The sequence below is a fragment of the Orbicella franksi genome, chromosome 12, assembly GCF_964199315.1.
Source record: "Orbicella franksi chromosome 12, jaOrbFran1.1, whole genome shotgun sequence".
Lineage (NCBI taxonomy): Eukaryota > Metazoa > Cnidaria > Anthozoa > Scleractinia > Merulinidae > Orbicella > Orbicella franksi.
The window spans coordinates 20,581,343-20,601,750 of record NC_138156.1 but is presented as its reverse complement, the minus strand read 5'-3'; the positions used below and the strand labels follow the sequence as shown (position 1 = coordinate 20,601,750).

General features: G+C 36.9%; 3 protein-coding genes across 4 annotated transcripts; all 3 read left to right on the top strand.

Moving 5' to 3' along the window:
* The first annotated feature begins 2,447 nt into the window (after window positions 1-2,447).
* On the top strand, window positions 2,448-8,707 carry LOC145463054 (uncharacterized). 2 transcript variants are annotated; one of them, XM_081446765.1, is made up of 4 exons: window positions 2,448-2,549; window positions 6,246-6,396; window positions 6,894-7,027; window positions 7,479-8,707. In XM_081446765.1, exons 1-4 carry the CDS (start codon window positions 2,499-2,501, stop codon window positions 7,797-7,799), a joined length of 657 nt encoding a protein of 218 aa, XP_081302891.1. In that variant the 5' UTR covers window positions 2,448-2,498; the 3' UTR covers window positions 7,800-8,707. The 2 variants fall into 2 exon arrangements, with proteins under 2 accessions (XP_081302891.1, XP_081302890.1); XM_081446764.1 differs by having other exon boundaries at window positions 2,448-3,482.
* A 4,425-nt stretch (window positions 8,708-13,132) lies between these two features.
* LOC145462298 (uncharacterized) lies at window positions 13,133-15,094 on the top strand. Its single transcript, XM_081445797.1, has 4 exons — window positions 13,133-13,141; window positions 13,282-13,432; window positions 13,898-14,031; window positions 14,485-15,094. The coding sequence occupies exons 1-4, from the start codon at window positions 13,133-13,135 to the stop codon at window positions 14,803-14,805; spliced, it is 615 nt and encodes a 204-aa protein (XP_081301923.1). The 3' UTR covers window positions 14,806-15,094.
* A 2,960-nt stretch (window positions 15,095-18,054) lies between these two features.
* On the top strand, window positions 18,055-20,408 carry LOC145463496 (uncharacterized). The gene is made up of 3 exons (XM_081447244.1): window positions 18,055-18,854; window positions 18,995-19,145; window positions 19,643-20,408. Exons 1-3 carry the CDS (start codon window positions 18,846-18,848, stop codon window positions 19,828-19,830), a joined length of 348 nt encoding a protein of 115 aa, XP_081303370.1. The 5' UTR covers window positions 18,055-18,845; the 3' UTR covers window positions 19,831-20,408.

The following is a 20,408-nucleotide window of genomic DNA, read 5'->3' as shown; positions in this document are numbered from 1 at the left end:
CTCTGAAGATTCTAATCACAAAGACAAAGAAATTCAATATTTACACTGGTTCTAAAATTCAGTTTTATGTTACTGTAAAAACAACAAAAATAACAACGAAAACCAAATAAATAAATAAATAGATGAATAAATAATATGAAGAATTTAAGAAAAATACTGATATTCATAATGAAACTTTAAAATTCCTTGTTCGAAAATAAGGACATGTTAGATAGTACATTGAAAACATTTTGAACAAGGTGCAGTGTGAAATCATATTTTCTGATCTCAAACATTCAAAAAAAGTATCGTTTCTCATGCTTATGTTAAATAGTGTTCAACCGAATTCATTTTATTTTGTAGAATTCTATCTAGAAAAAACTGAAAGTGGTGAGTGCGGCCCCCTGACATGTACCATGAGATGTGAATTAGGAGACCAAAATGATCGCTACTATTTGTGTGCAGATGATGACAAAGATGCCAAAGTATTCCTATTGGTGAGTGTTGAACAACAGTTTACTAGTGCCCCTTCAATAAGACTGCCCACCTGAGGATGGAGACCACCCCAACGTCCATGATTATAGCTTTCACGCTTGACAATATTTGATATAAGACTTCTGGAAGAATCTTTGTTACTGTATTTTTAATTAAATGAAAAGTCAGTCGTCTCTAATACTCTATTTTATAAAGATGGAAAACGTGCTAATTGCAGGAGGGAGACACTTATTGTTGGCAGGGCTTGTCTCTTTTTGTGGGGCGTGGGGGAAGGCTTGAGTTACAATAATATTGTTCTTGACTTTAAATGCCTTGACATCAAGAAAGAGGGATGGGCCAGTTTGTGGAGGGCAGGGGTAAGAGGCATTATTACAATTTAACATTGAAAGAATATATTTTCCACCCACTAACTCAACTGATCAAACTATTCAACTTTGCTTTCTCACTAGAAATCAAATGCTGAAGACCTTAAAGATAAGAAGTTCAGGTTTGAAATCAAAGTTGCTGGTGACGGTGGACACTACTACACAATCATGTCATTGAGCACCGGAATGTTTCTTGCCAGCGACAACAAGGGAAATGCATCTTTGAAGAGATTTAAAGAACAACCGGAGGACTTACAAACATGGTTTCATTTCATGCCCCACGTGACAGGCTTGACGTTTTGTAATAACGTTGACACTCATACATTGGGTGTGGGTAACTTCGATTATGACAGGATACAGTTCCCAACTTCATATTGTCAGGCTTCTGAGGTAGAAGCATGTTAGAGTTCAAGTTCAACAATCAATATTTAAAATTATAATGATCTCGAATGATTCAGTTTTCTGCATAGTTTAATAAATTTTGTAGCATATTATCGTAGAATTGAAGCCCATAGTAATTCCCATATGGAATCAAAGCAAGAAATGCATGTATTCAAATAAACTCCAACTGAGAGTTTTTGCTAATATTTGATATTAGGTTATTGGCATGGGGATTGTCTGACCACAAATGGGCAGAGCCTTAACAATTTGTAGACTGTATTTAGACATGGCAAAACAACTTTAGCTATAGCTTAAACCTGTTTCAGACTAGTTTTTTTTTAATTAAATAATGCTGTCTTAATTTCACTTGAACAATAATTGAGGCTTAAGCTAGCCACCAGGATTTACATATTTTAAACAATTTTCCTATAGGTGAAAAAACATACTACAGTGAAATTCCAATTAGAGTTGCTGTAGAGAATTACTTTTTAAAAAATAGTGAATGTAGCTCTTTTGTTGTTCATATCAGTTTGTTAACAGTATTTTTTATAGGAATTACGTGGTGACTTTAAGAAGGGCGATGGACATTTCATGTACAAACGCAATTGTTCATGCTCTTTGATATATTAGGTAGAGAAAAATAGAAGTCTAACTGTACTTTTCAGCATCCTACAATGATTGGTTGTTGTATCAACAAGTAACAAATGATATTAATAACGTATTATAATTAATATGGCTTGTAACTGGTGCAGTAACCAGAGAATATGTTGTACTCTATGAGTATGTTTATAGTTAACATTAAAATTGATATTAAATACAAAATTGTTGCCTGAATGCTGATTTAACCTTGTATGAGCTCAAGGAAAAGTGGTTATGTCTGAAAGAATATTTTGAAAAAATCAACATGTTACCATGCTCTGTCAGTAGAAATACCAAAGACATTTTTAAAAGATACACTAAAATCACAACTTTGTTTGTGCTTGGGATGAGCAAACACAAGCAAAAATTTTAGTTATCAGTCTGCAACTTGTCCCTTTCCAGTAGAGTCCAAAATGGTTCCTATCGGAAAGAATTTGGGATAATCTCGGATGTGACAGTTGATTTTCTTAACTATCATGACACACGAGACCATCATAGTCGCTTGTATAACATTACACCCGCTTTCATTACACCCGCTCTCGACATGCCATCTTTCGACATGCTATGTAACCTGGCCTACGTCAAAATGTAACCACAAGTGGCTTCTTTGCGGTCGACCTCGACTTTCAGTCATGAAAGATGGATTTATTTGACATCAAACTAAGGCTAGGAGCATCAAGAAAACATTCTGTGAGTGATAAATCGACTGCTTTGAATGTTTACATCTTTCGAATATTAACTGAGCGGTAGCGGCCCAATTCTACCGGAAGTCACTATTGACAGCCGATTGAGTACACTAATATCGTTTGAATTATCCCGTAAATCGGGAGTCCACAATCTTCTTCATTCATTTGAGGTCAGTAATTATCATATACTTGTCGTTTGTTCCGGTAATAACCGGAAAAATTGCTAGTTTCACAGGTAAACCGTGTTTCAGCCGTATACATAGCATGTCGAAAGATGGAATGTCGAGAGATGGTCGAAAGATATCGCCTGTGCACGTAACACAGAAAGCGCGTGTAATTTAAATGATTTTGTGCAAGTTCATTTCTTCCATGCGTGAGACACCCATCAGAATAATGTTTTAATAATTATTTCTTGTAAACTACCGGACGTTACTACGCCACACTAACGGACGTTATGTCCGGTGTCCAGCTTCAAGCCTGTACAAATGTGTTAGATGTGAGCCATTGCAAGCTAGTTTTCATACACTGGAGCCTTGCTCAACTTCAATTGGTACATCTGTTTATGGTTTATATTGTGTACGGTACATGAGCTGATACACGTGTTTGTATGTGTAAAGCAATTCCGGAAGCGTCTCTCAACAAGGTTAAAAGCTCGGAATTAATTGAGTTAAAATCGAAAGGGGTTCCACTCTGGGGACATTTTCTTTTGTCCCAAGATTATACCTAAAGTCACTTATCCGGACTGAAGTTACTCGCGGGACTTTTCCCGAAGTCAGGTAAACGTTTATAAGCAGAGCTCAGAAAATGTGTCGTCATTCAAACGTTAGCCTCCAAGGAAGAAAGAAATCCAAGCCAAGTTAAAGTGTATTTGTAGTGGAAAATCATGTCCATGATCAAATTGGAAGCAACTGAAGTAGAACAGACAGGATTGACCAAGGTAAACACATTTAAAACGAAGAGATTTAATATTTCTACTCAAACAAATGCAAAAAGTATACGTTTCACTTACTCCATGCAGATATCGATACGGTTGAGCTCCGTGGAGATCGAGAATGCATGATTAAAGAGTTAAGTTAAGGATGCATTTTAGTTTTGTTTTGATTTAAAGGAAATTAGTTTGAATTTTAAAGCACTGCTTCACAGCCATAACAGACAGGTCTTTTCTCTTAATTTTATATTTACACAATAAATATGCATTAAGTGATGTATAAATTTTCAAACGACCAACTACCACAGACAGAATTACAAATAACTTTTGAGGTTCTAGTATTTTGTCTTCGACTTAGTCGTGCTTTTCTTGAAGTGGAGAAAAGAAAAGATTTCGAAAAGACATCTGCGAAAGGAAACGGAGTGAAAGCGAAACTTTTAGAGTGTTATACATCAATTCCAATCAGGGTAGGATAAATGAGGGATGTTAGAAATTAGACCTGGAACATAATCACGAAGCGAGAAAGAAGTTCTTGCCTGTGTCACGGTCACGGTTTGTTTGTTATTTCTTCGTACCAGCCTTTTTTTAAAGATATTTGACGACAAAGATTTTTTTACGTATTTATGCCCACTCGTTTTGTAGCCTAAACAAAGGTCATTCTGCGGTCCACCATTTGATGATGCAATCCGGAGGGGTAAAAACATCATATTCTTTAAAAAAATATTCGCTTTAGAACTTAACAACTTGTGTCAAATACTTAGGTCTTATTATTGATTGTCATTTAAATTGGAAAAAACATGCACATGAAGTGAGTAAGAAAATTTCAAGAGGCATTGGTATCCTATCTAAGCTCAGGCATTTTGTTACTGATGATATTCTTACTCAGATTTATCATTCCTTAGTGTATCCCTTTCTTACCTATGGCTTGGTTGTCTGGGGAAATACCTCCTCCAAAACTCTTAAACCCATTGCAACTTTGCAAAAACAGGCTCTACGTATAATCACATTCTGGTTACTATGCAAACTGCTGTTTTTATGTTTAAGTATTACCATAATCTATTACCTTAGGTCTTTGACAATTACTTTACATGCATATCACCTAAATATAACTATAACACTAGGCTAGCATCTAAGTCAACATATTATATCGACCAGGTTAGAACTAATTATGGAAAATTCAATCTACATTTCTCTTGTCCTTCTATCTGGAACAATTTGGATGAAGAGATAAAAAGTTTATCTCCGCGTTTATTTAAACAAACCTTGACTAAGCAATTTCTAAGTTCTTATGCTTAATGCTAGCTTAGTATTTTTTCTTTAAGTTACTATCGCTCTTAATTAAACAATGCTCTGTCTATAACTGGTACTGTTACTAATTATATTTCTTTTTATATTTATATCTGTATATATTTTTTTCTTTCTATCTCTTCTTTTCTTTATTTTTCCTGCAACCGATTTAAAGCGTAATAATTCCTGTAACTACTCAGCTCGTTTAGTTTTTATTATTTTGAGTAGTTTTTTTGCTTATTTAAGTTTAATGTATTCTTTTGCTGAATGATATTCTATGTATTATGCAAAATAAAATGGTTGTTGTTGTTGTGTTGTTAACTGAGCAGCATGTCAGGTGTCCATTGCGTTATAGTGATCGAATATGCCATTTCTCTGTTTAGCCTTTGTCTAGTAAACGTCTACTTCTCCTTCGATCCCACGACGAAGAGGCTTCCAAATGTCTCGATAAAAGGAATAAACCACGGTATAGATTGTACTCATCATGAACTAGTGAACCCTAGCACAAATTACGTGCTCAACTAGTTTTATACTCAATTTTAGCAGTTTAATAGTCTACGCATATCGTGTTTTATAAAAATAAACAAACACGACAAATATTTCGTCACTTCGATTTCCTAAATTAAAAGTATTCATCTAAATGTTTTCATTTTCAAACAGAATTTATCATAGCAGCTTTCAGGTGCTTAGAATCTTCTAAAATAGATTCTCAAAGAATCTCTCCTGTTTTCTGTTTCTGTACTATACTGGGCTCTTTGAAATTCACACATTCTACGAAAGGTATTTGTGTTGATAATCCTGTTTCGCAATTGCGGGATAAACTGTTGTGTTTTTTTAATTTCCAGCTTATGAAGATGCATGTCACGCGATCTAACGCGTGACAAAACCCTAAAAATACCAAAGACATTCATGCTAATTTTATACCGTATAAAAAGGAAAGTTCTATCTCTTCATTTTCTTAAAGAAAATTTTACTAATCTTTTAGCAAAACCAAAAACCTTTTTTGGCTATTTCTGATCCTTTCGTAGCCTGGCATGGCGCTTTTCAAATTCCGATACGTGTTCTTCTCTTTTATGTGAAAAAATCCACTAGCGTAACACACTCTCCTGCAGCTTATAAACAACCGGTTTCACACGATCAACGACAATCATTTGCGAGTAACATTTGTTAAGTCTTTATCGAGCGCGTGACTTCGGGGAATCCCCGAGCTGCAATTTGCATAATTTCCTGCCAGTAACTTTTGTATAAATACAACCGCGGATCGCACTACAGCTAACTACTTTTGGAAGCTATACACTGGTAATCTAGTTGGAAAGAACACTGTCTTGAGAAAAACATGTCTGAGGTACGAGTAGAAAACCGTTGTTTGGTTGCCTTCAACTAGTTCGTTGAAAGTTTATCTAATCTTTAATCGGCTATGAGGTACAAGTAGGTTGTTTGAACAAGTATATATCCAAACAAACGTCTATTTTTCTCTTTAAACAGGCAACGGGAATTCAAGCTGCAATTCGTCAACACATACACGAACACCAGCGAGGTGGAAACTTCTTGAACGCCGACGTTAGAAATGGCCATGTGGATCAAGCACATGTTCCGGTGACGTTTACTGGAACCCGCACAGACGATAGAAGAACAGGTAAACTTTATAAAAGTGTTTCATAGAAATTGGGTCTGATACCAAAAAATGTTTTCATAAAAATTACTTCAAGTGGCCAACACTTCTTCTGAAACTCGAACAAACCAGAATGACGCCTCGACTTAAAGTAGCATGATCGAGGAGTCAGTAAAACTCTCTGAAGATTCTCATCACAAGACAAAGAAATTCAATATTTACACTGGTTCTAAAATTCAGTTTTATGTTACTGTAAAAACAACAAAAACAACAACAAAAAACAAATAAATAAATAAATAGATGAATAAATAAAACTAAGAATTAAAGAAAAATACTGATATTCATAATAACACTTTAAAATGCCTGGTTCGAAAATAAGGACATGTTAGAAAGTACATTGAAAACATTTTGAAGAAGGTACAGTGTGAAATCATATTTTCTGATCTCAAACATTTAAAAAAAAGTATCGTTTCACATGATTATGTTGGATAGTGTTGAACTGAATTCATTTTATTTTCTAGAATTCTATCTAGAAAAAACTGAAAGTGGTGAGTGCCGCCCCTTGATATGTACCATGAGATGTGAATTAGGAGACCAAAATGATCGCTACTATTTGTGTGCAGATGATGACAAAGATGGCAAAGTATTTCTATTGGTGAGTGTTGAACAACAGTTTACTAATGCTCCTTAAATAGGACATTACACCTAGGGATGGAGACCTCCCCAAGGTCTATGTTGGTAGCTTTCACGGCTGACAACATTTGATATGAGACTTTTGAAAGAATCTTTGTTACTGTATTTTTATTTAAATTAAAAATCAGTTGTCTCTAATACTCTAAATTATAAAGATGGAAAACATGCTAATTGCAGAAGGGAGACACTTATTTTTGGCGGGGCTTCTCTTTTTTTGGGGGGGTGGGGGGGTGGAAGGCTTGAGTTACAATAATATTGTTCTTGACTTTAAATGCCTTGACATCAAGAAAGAGGGATGGGCCAGTTTGCGGAGGGTAGGGGGAAGAGGGATTGTTACAATTTAACATTGAAAGAATATATTTTCCACACACTAAGTCAACTGATCAAACTATTCAACTTTTCTTTCTCACTAGAAATCAAATTCTGAAGACCTTAAAGATAAGAAGTTTATGTTTGAAATCAAAGTTGCTAGTGACGGTGGACACTACTACACAATCATGTCATTGAGCACCGGAATGTTTCTCGTCAGCGACAACGAGGGAAATGCATCTTTGAAGAGATTTAAAGAACAACCGGAGGACTTACAAACATGGTTTCATTTCTTGCCCCACGTGACAGGCTTGATGTTCTGTAATAACGTAGAAACTCATACATTGGGTGTGGGTAACTTCAATTATGACAGCATACAGTTCGCAACTTCATATTGTCAGGCTTCTGAGGTGGAAGCATGTTAGAGTTCAGGCTGAACAATCAATATTTAAAATTATAATGATCTGAAATGATTCGGTTTTCTGCATAGTTTAATCAATTATCCAGAATTTCATCATAGAATTGAAGCCCAGAGTAATTCCCATGTGGAATCAAAGCATGCAATATATGTATTCAAACAAACTCAATTTGAGATTTGAGGTTAGGATACTTGCATAGGGATTCTCTAACCACGAATAGAAATAGACTTAATAACAACTTTTAGACTGCATTTAGACATGGTAGAACAACTTTATCTATAGGTTTAAACCTGTTTTAGGCCAATTTAATTAAATTATGGTGTCTTAATTTCACTTGAACAATAATTGAGGCGAAGTTGCAATAATTGCAACTAGCCACAATTTTTAGGATTTAAATATTTTAAATCATTCATTTGCAATAGGTGACAAAGACAACAAAACCATATACTACCATGACATTCACATTACTGTTGCTGTAGAGAATTGTTTTAAAAATGGTGTATATAGCTCCTTTGTTGCTCATATCAGTTTGTAACTAGTTTTTATAGGAATTAACATCATGGCTATTAGAAGAGGATGGACATTCCATATAAAAACCCTATTTTTTGTTCAAGCTGATTGATATATTAGGCAGAGGAAAACAAGATGTATAGATTGTATTTTTTAGTATCCTACAATGATAGGTTATATCAACAAGTAATAAATAATATGAATTACATATTATAACTAATATGGCTTGTAACTGGTGCAGTAACCAGAGAATATGTTGTACTCTATGAGTATCTTTATAGTTAACATTAAAATTTATATTAAATACAAAATTGTTGCCTTGTATGAGCTCAAGGAAAGGTGGTTATGTCTGAAAGAATATTTTGAAAAAAATCTATGTTACGAGACACTGTCAGCAAAAATACCAAAGACATTTTTAGAAGATACACTAAAATCATAAGTTTGCTTGTATTTGGGATAAGCAAGTACAGTAAAACCTGTATTAAGCTGACATTGGGACCCTCACTAGTGTCCACTTAACACAGGGTGTCTGCTCAAAACAGGTTGTAATATGTTGTGCAATAATAGTTAGTTATTAACTCTTTTGTAACACAGTGTAATACAGTGTAAGATCAAAGACTAGCAGAGTGCGATGTCCAGTAAATCAATGCATCAATCTGGAGTAATCACCTAGCCATTTAAAATGACATCGCTGAACAATGTCAAAGGAGTCTCAGCTGAAGCTTTAGAAGACAAAAGCCCTTGAAGTGTTTGCTTATTGCAGGTTTTGTGCACCAAAAGGCCTTAATATTTGTGTCCGTGTCCGCCTAACAGAGGTGTCCACTGAACGCAGGTTTATTTTACAGTAAATGTGGAGGAAAATTTTGGGACTTCAGGTGGTAATAGAGGGTGTCCGCTTAATATGGGGCAGCTTAATACAGTTTCACTGTAGTTATTACTGGTAATTATATTAAAAGAATAAAGGCTGAACTCCCAAAAACTACTAGTAATCTGTCCAACACAATAGCCTTTAAAGAAATTCACCAACAAGCATTTCACCAAACTGATTATGAATTGAACAACACCAACAACAACAAAACCCAGGAATCTACATTTATAGTAATTGTTCAGGCATAATTTGAATATTATTTTTGCCGACAGCTTTGCAGTCACTTTGGCGGTAATAGCTTTACCAGTCTTTCATCAATAACCATGAAAGAAATTTGCCCAAGCATTTCACCAAACTGATTATGAATTGAACAATAACAACAACAACAAAACTGAGGAATATACATTTATAGTAATTATTCAGGTATCATTTGATTATTTTTTTTGCTGACAGCTTTGCAGTCGTTTTGTCGGCAATAGCTTTACCAGTCTTTCACCAATAACCATTAAAGAAATTTACCCAAGCATTTCACCAAACTGATTACGAATTGAACAACAACAACAGCAACAAAACCCAGGAATCTACATTTATAGTAATTATTCAGTCATAATTTGAATATTGTTTTGCCGACAGCTTTGCAGTCATTTTATCGGCACTAGCTTTACCAGTCTTTTACCAATAACGATTAAAGAAATTCGCCGAAGCATTTCAGCAAACAAAGAAAACGAGGAAATCTCCATACTTCGTAACCAAAATATACAAATCACCAGGTACGAGCGGCAAATGCAAACTTAGCAACTCCTGTTCGCTTTTAAAGTTAGAATGAATGAATGAATGAAGGAAAGAAGGAAGGAAGGAATAAATGAATGACTTCATTTAGGTGTCAAAGAGTATTTACCTAAAAAAAAGATGCGTTCTTGACCTTTCTTGGTTGCCAACCGTACCAAAAGATATTTTAGCAGACTACGAAGCTCTCCCTTCTAACTCCTGCTAACTGGTGTACTAGCACAAAGAAAACTTCAAAACTCGCCGAGCAGTATTTATGAAATAATACAGTTTCATTATTTTCAGAAGTGAAGTTACAACAAAGCAGAACGAAGAGTGCAGTCGCTTACCACAATTTGGCAATATTCACTCTTCCAGGCAGAAACTTGTGAACACTAAACTGAACTAATGTTTCTGCCGTCATTCCCTATTCCTGGCTCGCTAAACTTCTCGGCATTCCTCACTTATATTTCGCCTCCACTCTATAATCCTGGCTCGCTCGGCTTCGCGTCGTTCCTCGCTTATATTTCAAGGAATTTTTTAGTTTTTGTTTCGCCTCCTTTCTCTAGCCCTGGCCCGCTCTCTTTGGCTACTGCTTTGCCTGTTAATTCTTGCTCTCTGCCGTTCTCTTTCACGTTCCCTGTCTTGAAAGTGTAATATCAACTCTGCTATCGTTTGTTGATATAACAACAGAAATAAGTTTTCTTTTCTAAATGGAAAGCTTCTGTTTAAAACGACACCTCTCTCTCAAAATGGTTATGGTGTTTCCCTCCAGATAAACGCGAGTTGCCCAATTTCCCGCCGAAAATATATGGCATTCTTCAGCTCCCCAGTTCGGGTTACCTAGAGACTCCCCTCTCCTCCCCTCCCCTAGAGTGTGCTCGCTGGTGATGTCATAACCAAACTTTCTCGGCTTGATGGCTTACCAATGTTGTTTCCCTTCGGAAGCTGAACCCCAAAATTTTGATTCTGTGGATTTAGTGCGGTTTTCTCAATAAATAAAGAAAGCGATTTCCGCCGAAATAAAGGCCATGCGATTTTCGTTCATTGTATATGTTTTTTGTCTTGTGTAAAAAATGAAGGCAGCCAATCCATTTTTCACTAAAACATTGACTAGTACGTTGTTATAAATTAACACAAATAAATAGTTTTTGAGGTTTTAGAACTTTTCTGCGCTTTTTTTGACGCGGAGAAAACAACCGATTTCAAAACGAGATCTGCTAAAGAAACCGAGAATAAAAGTATTAAACATGTACGACCATGTACATCAATTCAATCGTGGTAGAAGAAATGTAGGGTGTAAGAAATTAGAACTGAACCATAATCACCGAGGGTGAGACAGCAGCTCTTTTGCTATGAGAACTGAACTTCCAATGTGTCACGGCCATTTCTTCACGAAAGCTTTCTTTCACAACTGCGCAATAAGTCAGTTGTCCGCTACGTTGTACCTATCAAATATTCCATTTCCAATTGTCTTGTAAACGTGTTCTCTTCTCAGAGTCTCTCGAACTAAATATACAGTCCGACAACAGTGGACTAAGACGACGTAAGTCCTGGGGACACTGATGTAATGCCATAAATTATCTGTGTTCTACAACTGAGGTTTGAAAAAACACTGCCATCTTTAAAATAAAAAGGGGGGCGAGGGGCGAGGGGCGAGGGGCGAGGGGCGAGGGGCGAGGGGCGAGGGGCGAGGGGCGAGGGGCGAGGGGCGAGGGGCGAGGGGCGAGGGGCGAGGGGCGAGGGGCGAGGGGCGAGGGGCGAGGGGCGAGGGGCGAGGGCCGAGGGGCGAGGGGCGAGGGGCGAGGGGCGAGGGGCGAGGGGCGAGGGGCGAGGGGCGAGGGGCGAGGGGCGAGGGGCGAGGGGCGAGGGGCGAGGGGCGAGGGAAAGGGCAAGTGAAGTTGCATCCGCGCGCGACTGTTTGTTTAGTGTGCCAGAAAAACCGCCACAAGTGCAAATTTGTCCCATAAGCAAGACTTTTCTCCATAATTATAGCAACTTGTCTCTCCACCGCCGAAAGTTTTTTTCGGGGACAATCCGCTGAGCAGTGTGGGTACAGTGTGCCCTGTGCTCGCTAACCCTCTCCGCCCGAGAGAGAAACTCGAAAGTGTAACAGCTCTCATAAGCTTAAAGTTCTATTTTGCGTCATAGTGTATAGCTGTTATTGTTTTAGGGCTAGGTACATTGTCTCTGTGGCTTGTTTTATTGTTCTCTCAAAGGAAATCGAGCCATTCATGCATGTGAGACGAGTGTTCCCACATGAACCGAGAAACTACGTTATATTTAGAACTCGTGAACCCTGATCGTGATTCTGGAGAAACAAATCACTTACTGAAATGGTTTTATACTTTAATACTAGTTTTTCACGTAAAGTCTACCCATTTCAGGTTTTATAAAAATAAAGAAAGACGGCAAATATATCGTGACTTAGATTTCTTAAATTAAAAATGTTCGTCTATAAAATGTTTTCATTTTGAAACAGAATTTATTAAGTAGCTTTCAGGTCCTCAGAATCTTCTAAAAAAGATTCTCAAGGAATTGTGTTGCTTTATCCCTCTGTAATTCTGCTCTTTTCCTTCTTGCCGTTCAATTTCAAAGATACTACGAATGTATTTGTGTCAATAATTCTTAACAGAATTGCACGATAAACTGTAGTGTTTTAAAATATTTTCCAGCTCATGAGTTGCAAGTCACGCAATAGATCGCGCGACAGCCCTAAAAATACCAAGACATTCATGCTAATTTTATGCCCCATAAAAAGGAAAGTTCTACCTTTTCATTTTCTTAAAGAATGTTTCCCTAACCTTATAGCAAAACCAAAAACCGTTGTACGGTATTCCTGATCCTTTCTTTCGCAGCGTAGCATGACCCTTTTCAAATTCCGATAGATGTTCTTGTCGATTTTTTATGTGTTAAATTGTGGGGTTTTCTCACTAGAATAGCACACTTTCCTGCAACTTGTAAACAAACCCCTTTGACACGATCAACGAGAATCATTTGCGACTGACATTTTTTAGGTCTTTATCGAGCGCGTGACTTCGGGGAATCCCCGAGCTGCAATTTGCATAATTGACTTCCGGTAACTTTTGTAATATAAATACAACCACGGATCACAATTCCGTCGCACTACAGCTAACTACTTTTGGAAGCTATACACTGGTAATCTAGTCGGAAAGAACACTGTCCTGAGAAAAACATGTCTGAGGTACGAGTAGAAAACCGTTGTTTGGTTGTCTTCAACCAGTTCGTTGAAATTTTATCTAATCTTTAATCGGCTATGAAGTACAAGTAGGTTGTTTCAACAAGTGTATATCCAAACAAACGTTTATTTTCCCCTTTAAACAGGCAACGGGAATTCAAGCTGCAATTCGCCAACGCATACACGAACACCAGCGAGGTGGAAACCTCTTGAAGGCTGAGGTTAGAAATGCCCATGTAAACCAAGCACACGTTCCGGTGACGTTTACTGGAACCCGCACAGACGATAGAAGAACAGGTAAACTTTATAAAAGTGTTTCAAAGAAATTGGGTCTGATACCAAAAAATGGTTTCATAAAAATTACTTCAAGTGGCCAACACTTCTTCTGAAAATCGAACGAACCAGAATGACGCCTGGGCTTAAGGTAGCATGACTGAAGAGTCAGTAAAACTCTCTAAAGATTCTCATCACAAGACAAAGAAATTCAATATTTACACTGGTTCTAAAATTCAGTTTTATGCTACTATTATGTTCAAAATAGATCAATAAATAAAACGAAGAATTTAAGAAAAATACTGATATTCATAATAACACTTTAAAATCCCTGGTTAGAAAATAAGGACATGTTAGAAAGTACATTGAAAACATTTTGAACAAGGTACAGTGTGAAATCATATTTTCTGATCTCAAACATTCAAAAAAAAGTATCGTTTCAAGTGATTATGTTGAATAGTGTTGAACTGAATTCATTTAATTTTCTAGAATTCTATCTAGAAAAAACTGAAAGTGGTGAGTGCCACCCCTTGATATGTACCATGAGATGTGAATTAGGAGACCAAAATGATCGCTACTATTTGTGTGCAGATGATGACAAAGATGCCAAAGTATTCCTATTGGTGAGTGTTGAACAACAGTTTACTAGTGCGCCTTCAATAGGACCGCACACCTGGGGATGGAGACCTCCCCAAGGTGCGTGGTCATAGCTTTCACGGTTGACAACTTTTGATATAAGACTTTTGGAAGAATCTTAAGTTTGTTACTGTATTTTTAATTAAATGAAAAATCAGTTGTCTCTAATACTCTAAATTATAAAGATGGAAAACATGCCAACTGGAGAAGGGAGACACTTATTTTTGGCGGGGCTTATCTTTTTTGGGGGGAGGGGGGTGGAAGCCTTGAGTTACAATAATATTGTTCTTGACTTTAAATGCCTTGACATCAAGAAAGAAGGATGGGCCAGTTTGTGGAGGGCACGGGTAAGAGGGATTATTAAAATTTAACATTGAAAGAATATACTTTCCACACACTAACTCAACTGATCAAACTATTCAACTTTTCTTTCTCACTAGAAATCAAATTCTGAAGACCTTAAAGATAAGAAGTTTATGTTTGAAATCAAAGTTGCTAGTGACGGTGGACACTACTACACAATCATGTCATTGAGCACCGGAATGTTTCTCGTCAGCGACAACGAGGGAAATGCATCTTTGAAGAGATTTAAAGAACAACCGGAGGACTTACAAACATGGTTTCACTTCATGCCCCACATGACAGGCTTGATGTTCTGTAATAACGTAGAAACTCATACACTGGGTGTGGGTAACTTCAATTATGACAGCATACAGTTTGCAACTTCATATTGTCAGGCTTCTGAGGTGGAAGCATGTTAGAGTTCAGGCTGAACAATCAATATTTAAAATTATAATGATCTGAAATGATTCAGTTTTCTGCATAGTTTAATAAATTATCCAGAATTTCATCATAGAATTGAAGCCCAGAGTAATTCCCATGTGGAATCAAAGCATGCAATATATGTATTCAAACAAACTCAATTTGAGATTTGAGGTTAGGATACTTGCATAGGGATTCTCTAACCACGAATAGAAATAGACTTAATAACAACTTTTAGACTGCATTTAGACATGGTAAAACAACTTTATCTATAGCTTTAAACCTGTTTTAGGCTAATTTAATTAAATTATAGTGTCTTAATTTCACTTGAACAATAATTGACGCGAAGTTGCAATAATTGCTAGCCACAACTAGCCGCAATTTTTAGGATTTAGATATTTTAAAATCATTCATTTGCTATAGGTGACAAAGACAACAAAACAATATACGACCATGACATTCACATTACTGTTGCTGTGGAGAATTGTTTTAAAAATGGTGTATATAGCTCCTTTGTTGTTCATATCAGTTTGTAACTAGTTTTTATAGGAATTAACATCATGACTATTAGAAGAGGAGGGACATTCCATAAAACCCTTTTTTTGTTCAAGCTGATTGATATATTATATTTGGCAGAGGAAAACAAGATGTATAGATTGTATTTGTTAATATCCTACAGTGATAGGTTATATCAACAAGTAATAAATAATATTAAGTACATATTATAACTAATATGGCTTGTTACTGGTGCAGTAACCAGAGAATATGTTGTACTCTATGAGCATCTTTGTAGTTAACATTAAAATTTATATTAAATACAAAATTGTTACCTGAATGCTGATTTAACCTTGTATGAGCTCAAGGAAAGGTGGTTTGCTGAAAGAATATTTTGAAAACAATCTATATGTTACGAGACACTGTCAGCAAAAATACCAAAGATATTTTTAGAAGATACACTAAAATCATAAGTTTGCTTGTGCTTGGGATAAGCAAGTACAATAAAACCTGTATTAAGCTGACATTGGGAGCCTCACTAGTGTCCACTTAATGCAGGGTGTCTGCTCAAAACAGGTTAATATGTTGTGCAATAATAGTTAATTATTACCTCTTTTGTAACACAGTGTAACACAGTGTAAGATCAAAGACTACCACAGTACGATGTCCAGTAAATCAATGCATCAATCTGGAATAATCACTTAGCAATTTAAAAGGACATCGCTGAACAATGTCAAAAGATATTTTAGCAGACTACGAAGCTCTCCCTTCTAGCTCCTGCTAACTGGTGTACTAGCACAAGGAAAACTTCAAAACTCGCCGAGCAGTATTTATGAAATAATACAGTTTCATTATTTTCAGAAGTGAAGTTACAACAAAGCAGAACGAAGAGTACAATCGCTTACCATAATTTGGCAATATTCACTCTTCCAGGCAGAAACGTGTGAACACTGAACTGAACTAATGTTTCTGCCGTCATTCCCTATTCCTGGCTCGCTAAACTTCTCGGCATTCCTCACTTATATTTCACCTCCACTCTATATTCCTGGCTCGCTCGGCTTCGCGTCGTTCCTCGCTTATATTTCAAGGAATTTTTCAGTTTTGTTTCGCCTCCTTTCTCTAGCCCTGGCCCGCTCTCTTTGGCTACTGCTTTGCCTGTCAATTCTTGCTCTCTGCCGTTCTCTTTCACGTTCCCTGTCTTGAAAACGTAATATCAACTCCGCTATCGTTTGTTGATATAACAACAGAAATAAGTTTTCTTTTCTAAATGGAAAGCTTCTGTTTAAAACGACACCTCTCTCTCAAAATGGTTATGGTGTTTCCCTCCAGATAAACGCGAGTTGCCCAATTTCCCGCCGAAAATATATGGCATTCTTCAGGTACCCCGTTCGGGTTACCTCGAGACTCCCCTCTCCTCCCCTCCCCTAGAGAGTTCTCGCTTGTACGGTGATGTCATAACCAAACTTTCTCGGCTTGATGGCTTACCAATGTTGCTGGCTTCGGGAGCTGAACCCCTAAATTTTGATTCTGTGGATTTAGTGCGGTTTTCTCAATAAATAAAGAAAGCGATTTCCGCCGAAATAAAGGCCATGCGATTTTCGTTCATTGTATATGTTTTTTGTCTTGTGTAAAAAATGAAGGCAGCCAATCCATTTTTCACTAAAACTTTGAGTAGTACGTTGTTATAAATTAACACAAATGAATAGCTTTTGAGGTTTTAGAACTTTTCTGCGCTTTTTTGGACGTGGAGAAAACAACCGGTTTCAAAACGAGATCTGCTAAAGAAACCGAGAATAAAAGTATTATACGTGTATGACCATGTACATCAATTCAATCGTGGTAGAAGAAATGTAGGGTGTAAGAAATTAGAACTGAACCATAATCACCGAGGGTGAGACAGCAGCTCTTTTGCTATGAGAACTGAACTTCCAATGTGTCACGGCCATTTCTTCACGAAAGCTTTCTTTTACAACTGCGCAATAAGTCAGTTGTCCGCTACGTTGTACTTATCAAATATTCCATTTCCAATTGTCTTGTAAACGTGTTCTCTTCTCAGAGTCTCTCGAACTAAATATACAGTCCGACAACAGTGGACTAAGACGACTTAAGTACTTGATACACTGATGTAATGCCATAAATTATCTGTGTTCTGGAAGTGAGGTTTGAAAAAACACTGCTCTCTTTAAAATCAAAACTCTCAGGAGAAATTGCGGGGATAAGCGCGTCCAACATACTAGGTTGGGTGAGAAGTAAAGGGGCGAGGGAGAGGGCAAGTGAAGTTGCATCCGCGCGCGACTGTTTGTTTAGTGTGCCAGAAAAACCGCCATAAGTGTAAATTTGTCCTAGAAGCAAGACTTTTGTCCATAATTGTAGCAACTTGTGGCTCCACCGCCGAAAGTTTTTTTCGGGGACAATCCGCTGAGCAGTGTGGGTATAGTGTGCCTGCACTGTACTGGCTAAACCTCTCCGACGGAGAGGGAAAATCAAAAGTGTAGCAGCTTTCTAAGCTTAAAATTCTATTTATCGTCATAGTGTATAGCTGTTATTGTTTTAGGGCTAGGTGCATTGTCTCTGTGGCTTGTTTCATTGTTCTCTTAAAGGAAATCGAGCCATTCACGCATGTGAGACGAGAGCTGCTACATGAACCGAGAAACGTTATATTTAGAACTCGTGAACCCTGATCGTGATTCTGGAGAAACAAATCACGTGCTCAAATGGTTTTATACTATAATACTAGTTTTTCACGTAGTCTACCCATTTCAGGTTTTATAAAAATAAAGAAAGACGGCAGATATATCGTGACTTAGATTTCTTAAATTAAAAATGTTCGTCTATAAAATGTTTTCATTTTCAAACAGAATTTATTAAGTAGCTTTCAGGTCCTCAGAATCTTCTAAAAAAGATTCTCATGGAATTTGGGTTGCTTTATCCTCTGCAATTCTGCTCTTTTCCTTCTTGCCGATCTATTTCAAATATACTACGAATGTATTTGTGTCAACAATTCTTTACAGAATTGCGCGATAAACTGTAGTGTTTTAACATATTTTCCAGCTCATGAAGTTGCAATTAAGTCACCCAATACATCGCGTGACAGCCCTAAAAATACCAAGACGTTTATACTAATTTTATACCGTATAAAAAGGAAAGTTCTATCTTTTCATTTTCTTAAAGAAAGTTTTACTAACCTGCTGATCCTTTATTTTGAAGCGTACCATGGCGCTTTTCAAATTCCGATAGATCTTCCTCTCTTCTATGTGATAAAATCTGGGGGTCTTCCCCGCTACCGTAACACACTCTCCAGCAGCTTATAAACAACCGGTTTGAAACGATCAACGACAATCATTTGCGAGTAACGTTTTTTAGGTCTTTATCGAGCGCGTGACTTCGGGGAATCCCCGAGCTGTAATTTGCATAATTAACTTCCTGCCAGTAACTTTTGTATAAATACAACCCCGGATCAGAGTTCCGTACAACTTCAGTTATCTACCTTTGGAAGCTATACACTGGCAATCTGCTTGGAAAGAACACTGTCCTAAGAAAAAACATGTCTGAGGTACGAGTGGAGAACAGTTGTTTGGTTGCTTTCACGTAGTTCGTTGAAATTTTATCTACTCTTTAACCGGCTATGAAGTACAAGTAGGTTCTTTGAACACGTATATATCCAAACAAAAGTCTATTTTTTCCTTTAAACAGGCAACGGGAATTCAAGCTGCAATTCGTCAACACATACACGAACACCAGCGAGGTGGAAACCTCTTGAAGGCCGACGTTAGAAATGGCCATGTAAACCAAGCACACGTTCCGGTCACGTTTACTGGAACCCGCACAGGTGATAGAAGAACAGGTAAACTTTATGAAAGTGTTTCATAGAAATTGGGTCTGATACTAAAATATGCTTTCATAAAAATTACTTCAAGTGGCCAACAATTCTTCTGAAAATCGAAAGAACCAGAATGACGCCTCGGCTTAAAGTAGCGTGACAGAAGAGTCAGTAAAACTCTCTGAAGATTCTAATCACAAAGACAAAGAAATTCAATATTTACACTGGTTCTAAAATTCAGTTTTATGTTACTGTAAAAACAACAAAAATAACAACGAAAAACAAATAAATAAATAAATAGATGAATAAATAATATGAAGAATTTAAGAAAAATACTGATATTCATAATAACACTTTAAAATCCCTGGTTCGAAAATAAGGACATGTTAGATAGTACATTGAAAACATTTTGAACAAGGTGCAGTGTGAAATCATATTTTCTGATCTCAAACATTCAAAAAAAGTATCGTTTCAAGTGATTATGTTGAATAGTGTTGAACTGAATTCATTTTATTTTCTAGAATTCTATCTCGAAAAAACTGAAAGTGGTGAGTGCGGCCCCTTGACATGTACCATGAGATGTGAATTAGGAGACCAAAATGATCGCTACTATTTGTGTGCAGATGATGACAAAGATGCCAAAGTATTCCTATTGGTGAGTGTTGAACAACAGTTTACTAGTGCCCCTTCAATAAGACTGCCCACCTGAGGATGGAGACCACCCCAACGTCCATGATTATAGCTTTCACGCTTGACAATATTTGATATAAGACTTCTGGAAGAATCTTTGTTACTGTATTTTTAATTAAATGAAAAGTCAGTCGTCTCTAATACTCTATTTTATAAAGATGGAAAACGTGCTAATTGCAGGAGGGAGACACTTATTGTTGGCAGGGCTTGTCTCTTTTTGTGGGGCGTGGGGGAAGGCTTGAGTTACAATAATATTGTTCTTGACTTTAAATGCCTTGACATCAAGAAAGAAGGATGGGCCAGTTTGTGGAGTGCAGGGGCAAGAGGCATTATTACAATTTAACATTGAAAGAATATATTTTCCACACACTAACTCAACTGATCAAACTATTCAACTTTTCTTTCTCACTAGAAATCAAATGCTGAAGACCTTAAAGATAAGAAGTTCAGGTTTCAAATCAAAGTTGCTAGTGACGGTGGACACTACTACACAATCATGTCATTGAGCACCGGGATGTTTCTTGCCAGCGACAACAAGGGAAATGCATCTTTGAAGAGATTTAAAGAACAACCGGAGGACTTACAAACATGGTTTCA

Excerpts from the sequence above, each read along its gene's own strand:
- LOC145462298 (XM_081445797.1), top strand. Across the intron at positions 13,433-13,897 it reads CACAGACGATAGAAGAACAG|AATTCTATCTAGAAAAAACT; the intron begins GTAAACTTTATA and ends TTAATTTTCTAG. Across the intron at positions 14,032-14,484 it reads ATGCCAAAGTATTCCTATTG|AAATCAAATTCTGAAGACCT; the intron begins GTGAGTGTTGAA and ends CTTTCTCACTAG.
- LOC145463496 (XM_081447244.1), top strand. Across the intron at positions 19,146-19,642 it reads CACAGGTGATAGAAGAACAG|AATTCTATCTCGAAAAAACT; the intron begins GTAAACTTTATG and ends TTTATTTTCTAG.
- LOC145463054 (XM_081446764.1), top strand. The coding sequence starts at position 3,429 with ATGTCCATGATCAAATTGGAAGCAACTGAAGTAGAACAGACAGGATTG. Across the intron at positions 3,483-6,245 it reads AACAGACAGGATTGACCAAG|GCAACGGGAATTCAAGCTGC; the intron begins GTAAACACATTT and ends CTCTTTAAACAG. Across the intron at positions 6,397-6,893 it reads CACAGACGATAGAAGAACAG|AATTCTATCTAGAAAAAACT; the intron begins GTAAACTTTATA and ends TTTATTTTCTAG.